Raw genomic sequence first — 9,114 nt, forward strand, 5'->3', positions numbered from 1 at the left:
AAGCTCAGGAGGCAGGAAGGGATGAGAAGGACAAACGGAAACAAGAAACACAGAGAGCAAGTGGGAGAATGATGTTCCATTATGGAGATTGCAATTGATGTCACGAATCAAAACATGTACCAACGGTTGGATGGAAAGCCAATTTGCTCTTAAGTTTCATCCAAATCACATTAGAAAGTTAACAAATAAAAGATTATTGCCCCAAATACCTAAAGCCAACTGTTCCCAATCTCTGCTCCTCACAGGGTGCTGCTTCTGCTCCGGACACCCTGAACTATTGCTGACACCAAGGGTAGACAGACGCCTTCTCCACCTACATCCACAGTGCACTAGGAAAAGGCTGCCGTGCAGAGGCACGTTCAGCAAAGGCACGTGCTTACTGCAGCTGCTGGTGCATGGGCAGGGCGATCTGAGGTGGGACGTTGATGAGTCTCTCGCTCAGAAGGAGGCCCACGGGCCTGGCCGTGTCGTTGAGCAGCCTGTCCAGCTGTTCCACCACGCTCTTCTCAGCACTCCTCTCACAGCAGCTCAGAATCAACTCTTTAATTTGCTCGGCACACTGGGTCCCCTAGAAGGCAGAGAGAGACTGGCCTTTGGTACGAGCCCATCACCGACAGGTGAACACTGGGGAGGGACAGCTATTACTCTCCGCCTTACAGGCATGGGCCTTGGAATACTGTCTGCAGTGGGGAACGCTTAGGCATTCACTGAAGTAACACATCTGGTTGTGTGTCATCTCACCATCAGGGGAGTTATAATCAACAGGCAGACACACTGGGAATTGCGATTCTAATACATCTCATTAAGACAGATGGAAGGACTGGGAAATTCATTGGAATAAATGAAAGGAGAGCCTGCATCTCATTCTGAGGGGGGTAAGCAGCTGGTTAACCTTTTATGAGAACTCTTGTCACAGAAAGGAGATGAATCAAAATAAACGTCAGGCAGTGCCCTCAACCTTGGAAAGCAAGGAAGCCTCTCAGTGTCCATGCTTCACAGGTAGCAGGCACCAGTGAGAGACAGCACACAACCTGCTCCCATGGCACCACATCAGAACACAGTTCCCTACATCACAGGGAGTAAGTGATTGTGACTAGGTACATGATTCAAAAACAAACACACCTTCAGGGTGCAGACATTGCCCAAGAGCTCCCAGCCCTGGAACTCCTGTCACTGTATGACAGAAGGCACTTGCACCAGGAGTTAAAAGTGATCTAGGCCTAACGATGTGTCCAATGAACCAACCTTTCTCTCTGTTAAATTTAAGAGGCTTATGAAGCCAAAAATCTCATCTTCATCAACATCCACGTCATCACCACTGTCTTCTGACACATCTGTTTGCTATTTTGAACAGAGAGAAAACAAAATTAGAATCGGTGGGAAGAAGTGTACCACCACGTCTTGGAATCAGGGCCTCACCTATCTTTTCACACTTTTCAAAAGCTCATCTCTGTTTAACGGCCACCATCTAAGAAAAGCCCTCTGTGCTGAACATGTGTGATGCCCACAGCACATTCCCTCCTTTTCTGGGTGGCCGCGTCCTGCTCTAAGATCTCCACCTTACGTCTTGTGCAAGATTCTTGAGTTATCTTCCTTTCCCGGAGTCTTGATACATTTTAAATCCAGAACAGATAAAGGCTCATGAAAGCAACCATTTCCAGTGTTTTCTAAACCTCCTGCCTGGAGCCAGGCCTTGCTTGTCTCTGAGGGGCCCACACAGTTCCAGGTAAAATGCACACACTTCCTGAGCACCTTCCAGTCCTGACCAACAGTGAGACTGACGATGCTTGAGGACACTTACACCTGTCACCTGGGCAACGAGGGAAGAAAAAGGAGCGAGGAAATGAGTGAAGTGTCTACTCCAACTTCCACGTCACAAATATGCTGGTGACTCTGGTCAGTTTCAGAACTGTGGAGAACTGGGGGTCAAAGTCAGACTAACATTTGAGGAATGACCAGAAGAGGAGGGAAGATGTGCATTTGTTAAGAGTTTGGCTTCAAGACAAAGTCAAGTGGCTGACAGTGAGGAAACTAGAGTGGCACGCTGGACAGGCACAGAGCTGGTTCTGCTTTTCACTGCAGGCCAGGTATCGGGTGCGGAGAAGACAAGACACATCCCCAGAGGCAGCTGTGCACACACGCCACCTGCCATGTGCGGACGATGCTCTAAGCACCACGCTCAACAACGCACTCTGTGCTGCGACCACCCACCCGCTGAGGAGCACCCGGATCAGCCTCCTTTTCAGAGCAGGAGGAGAGATGCGGGTCACGTGGCAGGCTGTCTTTTCCACAGACGGCAGCACAGCATGTCCTCTCCCACTTCTCTTATAGAGAGGCCCTGATGAGCCTCCCACCGAGGACCGGGGCGCACCTGTCTTCCGTCGTCGGGCCTCCCACCAGGGGGCGGGTGTACACACACTCCCCTTGACCTCGTTCCCACTGAGGGTCCGCACTGATCCAGTGAGCAGCAAAAATGGCACCACTACAAACATGCTATGCACTTCCTCTGGGTTCTTTACCAACCTGCCTGCTGTGTGGGTGGGTCACCTGGAAGTGAATCCCCTCAGGGCCTCCCCTGCTGGGGGGGCAGGAAGCAGAGACAGCTGTCCCTGCTGAGTTCTGCCTCCGTGCAGACACAGGTGCACACGCATGACCAAGGCTGCTCTGAGGCACCACGTTGGTGAGGCAGCAGTAGCTAACCGAGGGTCACCAGAGGGTAAGGGACGGAGCCAGGCGTCCACCCTGCCCTACATTCTCAGGTTTTCCACACCTGACTTCCTCTCCCATCGCTCCTGGGACACCTCACTCTACTGATGATTCTCCCGCTGCCATCACTCCTATGAGCACAGCCCCCGCTGACTTTCCTCATCTGTCCATGCTGGTACGACCACAGCCTCTACCTCCTGCCCTCTTGGGGCCTCCTCAACCACTCCTAGGACTCTAATGACCAGACTGCTGAAAACCCCCAAGACCAGCTCCAGCCCCAGTCTCTCCAGGCTCCAGCTGCCGCTCAGTACCTCACTCGCCTGTATCACAAGCACCTACCTCAAACTCAGAATGTGCAAATCCTGCTCCTGGGTCTTCCTCCATCTCTGCATCCTGGTTGGCTAAGCCAGAACCTGGAAGCTCACCTGGGCGCCTTCTGCCCTCACTCACACCCAGTCGCTCCCTAAGCCCATCAGATCCCATCTCCAACACGTCTCCCGACTCAGCCCCCTCTTCTCCTCGCCGGCGCCCTGCTGGGACTGCTGTGCTTACCAGCCGTGGACGGCAGTGACTGCTCCCCTGGCCTCCCTGCCTCCGGTGGCAGCGCCACCTACAGCTGCACCCGTGCTGCTGGCCTGCTGGCTACAGGCGGGAGACAGCTCAGCACCGACCTGCTTACCTTGAGCACGCTCCCAACGTGGCTCTGCTGTATCAAGAGATCTGTCAGCTCTGCTGTGTTCACGGGAGCCTTCAGGAAAAGCTAAAAGGGGAAAAACCATTAAAAAAAAAAATTTCAAAGTATGATTTCCAATAAAACTTCTGATTCCTATTTTAAAATAAAAATTCTGAAATTTCAATGACATGACAAAGATGATGACCTAGAAAAGCAATCAAGAGGAAAGGAAAAACCCAGTAGAATCGCAGCAGCCATTGGTTCCAAACCTCGGACAGCGTGGACAGCGTACGTGGAGGGTACAGAGGTGGAGAGAGGGAGACGTGGACGTAATAAGCCCAAAGACTCTGAGACCAGGACCCAGGAGGCTCTGAAGGGTAGAGAACCAGCGCCACAGTATAAGGGGCGGGCAGACGCAGCAGTGTTGACTATGTAGCAGCAATGGTATCGTCAATTTCTCTAAGAATTCTTCTACCCCAGAAAACAGGGATGGGAAACTGCGAACCAGAATAGCAGCTCCAGCCCTGAGCAGAGAAAGGAGGGTACTTTAGGACACAGAAGACTTAATTGCATCAACAGACAAAAGGGCCTGGGGCAAAGGCACAGAGAGGGGGGAGCCTGGAAGAGAAGAGGTGCAGCTCTCCCTCCAAGGCCAGCGGTCAGATCTCTGCAACAGGGGGTGAGGGCTGAGAGCACTGTGCTGAGTGGCCCTGGGTTCTCATATGAGCAAACGCATCATCAAATTAAAACACGATACCTGCTGCAGTAATTTCTTAATTCCGTCATGATCGTTTTCGGAGATGGTGTGAGCTTCAAATTCGACAGTCACTTCCTGTAAGAGACCCAAACCAGTGGTCAGTCACAGTGGTCTGAGATGACTGCGACGTCAGGGTCCACTAGAGGGTCATCTGTCTCTCCCCCCGCCCCCGCACTTCCTCCTTTCTGGTACCTTCTCTACCTATCAGTTCATCTACACATGACAGAAAAGGGCAGGAAGAAACTAGGTAAACGGAAGAACCACAGATGTCTAGATTGTGAGACTGGCAAGCGTTACCAAAGCTGTCGCCTGCAGATGCTACCTCCAGGTTAGACCACCTTCCCACCATTTCCTCAGGGATTCCCTCAGACACTCAACCTGAGCTTATCCACACATGAGAAGGTCTGCTCAAACAGTCACAGCAGCCGGGAAGAAGATATGATCACTCACCAGACTTCAGGGAGGGGCCAAAGAACATCCCTTCACAGTCCCTGGAGTTGCCCAGAGCATGATGTAGCCTACGGTCTGAGGCTGTGAAAGTCAGAATCGACTGCGGGCAGTGGATTCTTTTTCCTCATGGGCCCATTCACTCAGCAGGCAGTCACCTAGTATTACCATATACCAAGCACTGTGCTGAGCACTCGAGATAAAGTGGTGAGTAAATTAATCCCCAGTGAGGCCTACTCTTAGGGAGCTTATGGTTTAGGCAGGAATACAGACACTAAGGAGATGGTCACGGAAATGAACATAAAGTTGCAGCGATCCCTGCTAAACCAGGGGATGAGGTCAGGGAAGACGTCCCTGAAGGGACTGAGAACAAGAGCTCCTGGCCCAGGGCAGCACTAAGGCAGCAGGAAACCGGGTGGGTACCAGGAGTAGAGAAAAGGGGTGTGTGGCTGGGCTCTCTGACTCAGCTCTGCCAAACACCACAACCTAAGAAAAAGTACCATGAAATACCCCATAAATAATGCAAGTGCTACTTCACGCTAACAACCAAACCTTAGATGCTTTCAAATGCTACACAAGACAGTCCTTAAAGGGCTCACAATCATCCATGAGCCCAATGCCTCCTAAACTACATTTCCTCCCTTCAAGTTGTCCAGGTTCTGGAACTTGGAGCTTAGCTAGAGGGGGTCACAGAGGAAAAAATCAGACCCACTTTGGTTGCCTTCCATCCTGACTCTGGATCTACGTAAACACTCCCTTGGCTGTTGGATATCAAGTCCAGCCTGCAGACCTCAACCCTGTCTCTGAAGTCAGTTCGTGCGACCAGCAAACCCAGGGGAAGGGGAGAGGTCCAAACAGGCTCACGTGAAAACAAGTAACAGAGTCACTGTTCAGGCCCTGAATTCATTCCTTGAAGTGAGTAAGTTCTTAAATGACGCTCTTCTTCTAGTGTGTTTTCCTTGCCTGCAGAGAACCTCTGACCAGACTGTACATCCCAGGCTCTTAGGGCGTCACCGCCGCAGTGGACACCACACAGACCATCTGCCCAGCACCTGTTTCCCCGCACAGGGGCTTCCCATTCATTTGCTTTCTGTGGGAGCACCCATATTTGCCAAACAACCCTGCCACTCACCCCCTGCAGCTCACTCCAAGGTGATTTAGAATTTAGAATTACGATGAAATCAATCGTCTGATTGCTCTCCTGAATGAAAATGCCAGACACGGTTTCCGCTTGTTGTTGGTACAAGAGACCCAAACACGCCGGGCCCTGTGCCACCCTCACAGCCGCTGCCACGCGCAAGCCCACCGTTGCAGCCGCTGCGTCAGTCCATCTCATCGCAGGCCTTCCCTTTCTCGCTGACCCTCTACTTTACCAAGCATACCCTTCTCCAGGGACTGGTCCCTCCTGATGCCATGTGCAAAGTATGAAAGTCTGGCCACCCTCACGTCTAAGGAGCCATGCTGCTTCCTTTTAATGAAAGTAGTATTAATGGGTCTTCCTTGCAGACCCAGGTTGCTGGTGGTGCAGTCGGTATGGCATCTGTTAACCAGAAGGTCAGTGGTTCAAATCCACTGATCTGAGGGAGGAAGACGAGGCAATCTACTTCCATAAAGATTTACAGCCTTGGAAACTCAATGGCGGGTCCCTATGAGTTGGAATCGACCCATGGCAGTGAGTTTGTTTTTTTGTGTAGCTCTATGGATATTATCCTATCACTGACAGCACTGTACTATTTTCTGCTATAATGAAATACACATGGAAAAGAAAACTAAATATTTTGATTTTAAATTTAGGAGACGAATAAAGCAAAATAGACAAATGAAAACAGAGAGAGCAAAAGAAAAGTAAAGCAGAGATGAGCCCTCTGGGGTTTTTGGCAGCTGTTCCTGGCCTGGGATCTGGGGATTCTGGGCCCAGTTGCCTTCCTGCCCTCAGGGTCTACCAGACACCCTGGAGTCCTTACCACAAGTTCCCTTTCCGCTGAAGCCCTCCAAGGGGTTCTAGGAAGCACACCCATGAGAAACACGAACCCTGATCACCTATGACCTTAACATGCCCACCCTTTCTCCGCATCTTTCACTGTCCCCACCTCTCTTCCGGCTGGGCCACTATGCCTTTAAATCAGTCCCTTTAAACACATCATCTTATCTCCAAAAAGACCTTACGCAGATGGATTTTCAAAGTAAACTTCGTGGATTTCCACCTGAAGGAGTGGGCTGTGGATTAGTGAGCTGCTTAGAAATGAGGCCTCCTCCCAACAAAGCGAGGAATCAAGCACCACAGTTTTAGAACCGGGAACTGGGCTAGAAGCTGGCAGTAAAGGCGACACACAGTGCCAAGGTCATAAAGCAGAAACAAAACCAAAACAAACCTCCCTGTTACCCGCCCGCCACTCTTCAGAGGTGCCTGCTGCTGGAGTAAACTGTTCTCTATACACACACACACACACACACACACGCACACGAACAAACATCTTTTGTTTCTCTTCCTCGTATGTCGATTGACCATGCATGCTCTTTTCACTTAACCAGCTGTATGAGCTCAGCTGTGAGATGGGGATGACAATGGCTAACCTCATAGGGTGGGCATGCATCACATGAGTTTACAGTGCAAGGAGCCTGGAAGAGCGATTGGCATTGTTGGACGGGAAGTTCTTACAAACAGAATTACCGAAGCAGGAAATGCGTCCGTGCTCAATGTGGACAGATACTGTCAATTATCCCCCAAACAGCCCACACCAATCTATATTCCCACCAATGGCACAAGTGTCTGTTTCCGTACATTCTCAAGGAGGATGGCAGTCCGCAAAGAGATTATCCGTGTTCACGCAAGAACAGTGATCTGAACGACCCCAAACTAGCAAATAGCCAGTCAAAGGTCTCTGAAGTGGAAAACAGTGAGACCATACTCGAGGCATGTCAATTGGCGTAACACAGTCCATAAAGACAGCGCTCTACATCCTAGTTGGGCGAGTAGCAACCAGGGTCTTAAAAGTTTCCCAGGGACAGGGAGACAGCCCAGGGGACAAGAGTGCATGGGAGGGAAGGTCACTGGGAAGAGGTAACTATGGGGAGCACGTGGGAGGGGAGCTGTTGCACTGTGGGAAACTGTGGTCAATGTCATGAGACAAAGTATGTGACCTGCTGTATGGAAAATTAATTTGTTCTGTAACTTTCACCCAAATCACAATAAAAATTAAAGGAAAAAAAGCTTGCAAGCAGCCATCTAAGATACAACTATTGGTCTCTTCCTGGCCAGAGCAAGGCAAAGTGAAGGAACTCAGACACAAGGAAACAGTAACTCGAAAGCACTAATGGACCACGCAAACCCGTTTCCATGACAATGGGACCAGAACTGCACGGCACCCCGGTACCACTACAGACTGCCCTGATCCGGACCACAGTTGAAGGTCCTGGCAGCGTCGGAGGAAAACGTAGAACAAAATTCAAATTCATAGGTAAAAACAAAAAACGCGGACTAACTGGTCTGATAAGACTGTAGGAACGTCTTCATACACCCTTCAACCCGGAACTGGACCCACCCGGGGGATCACCTTTCCCGTGAACCACAGGCCTGTACGTGAACAGTAACGCTCGCGAGGAACGTGCTCCTCGGAATAATCAACCATGTACCAGACCAAGAGGACAGCATCTGCCCAGAAACAGAGTTCAGAAGGCCGGCAGGAAGGACGAACGGAAACGCGAACCCAGGGGAAACGAAGAGTGCCGTTACACCGAAGGACGTAACCAACGTCCTGAAGCAAAATGTGTGTCAAGTGTTGAACGAGCACCTATGCGCCCTGTAAACTTTCACCCAAACCGTAATACAATGCTCAAAAATATTAAAAGAACACAGAATCAGTCATCCCCAGTTTCCGCCTGCAGACCCTCAGGGCCGGGGAAGCGGCGGCTCCAAGCAGCTCACGGCGTCCGCGTGGCTTTGACGGCCAGTTCCTTCCCCGGTATAACAAACTGCTGTAGCGCACACTGCTCACCTCGTCAACGACCTCGTCGTCTTCTTCGTCACTGTCGTCCTCCTCATCCTCGACTTCATCTTCGTCTTCTTCCTCGCCGTGTCGGAGCGCAGCGGCCTGAGGACGCGGCACCTCGCTCCCCAAGGCTCGCCTCTTGGACCCAGAAGCCATGTTGCCGGCCCCCGAACTGCGCCTGCGCAACGTCCCAGCCCCTGACCTTCCGGACCGAGCCACTCACGCCGGGGAGATAAGAGACCACAACCACCTCAAGGCTGAGCCGACGCCAGGCCCAATGCCTCGGCTTTATTACCCATCGGTAATTCTCCGAGTGAAGTCCTGTTCGGGGTACTATTGCGGACATATTCTCTCTTTTCTCTCTTCCCTCCCCTCCAAGGGGCGCCCCTTCGCATAGTGGTACAATCCGCCCAGCCTCCGCCCTTTCTCCCCCGAGATCTGGCTGTGGGCGCGCATGCGCCGGTTCCCAGCTGAGCTACGCGCGTTCTGGAACCTGGGGCTGGGCTGTTGGGCGCCAGAGTAGCGTAGGTACGTGGTGCGGG

General features: G+C 51.6%; 1 protein-coding gene across 1 annotated transcript in view; it reads right to left on the minus strand.

Moving 5' to 3' along the window:
* Positions 1-8,728, minus strand: part of LOC103193641 (BRCA2 and CDKN1A interacting protein) — a 12,203-nt gene extending 3,475 nt beyond the window's left edge. The window contains exons 1-5 of the mRNA XM_007936894.1: positions 8,579-8,728; positions 4,137-4,211; positions 3,386-3,466; positions 1,246-1,341; positions 381-568 (exon numbers count right to left, since the gene is read on the minus strand). Of these exons, the coding sequence (XP_007935085.1) occupies positions 381-568; positions 1,246-1,341; positions 3,386-3,466; positions 4,137-4,211; positions 8,579-8,728 (590 nt within the window). The remainder of the gene's footprint in view (positions 1-380; positions 569-1,245; positions 1,342-3,385; positions 3,467-4,136; positions 4,212-8,578) is intronic.
* Positions 8,729-9,114: the final 386 nt, after the last annotated feature.

This window comes from Orycteropus afer, unplaced genomic scaffold, assembly GCF_000298275.1.
Source record: "Orycteropus afer afer isolate SDZICR_OR568_19922 unplaced genomic scaffold, OryAfe1.0 scaffold00038, whole genome shotgun sequence".
Lineage (NCBI taxonomy): Eukaryota > Metazoa > Chordata > Mammalia > Tubulidentata > Orycteropodidae > Orycteropus > Orycteropus afer.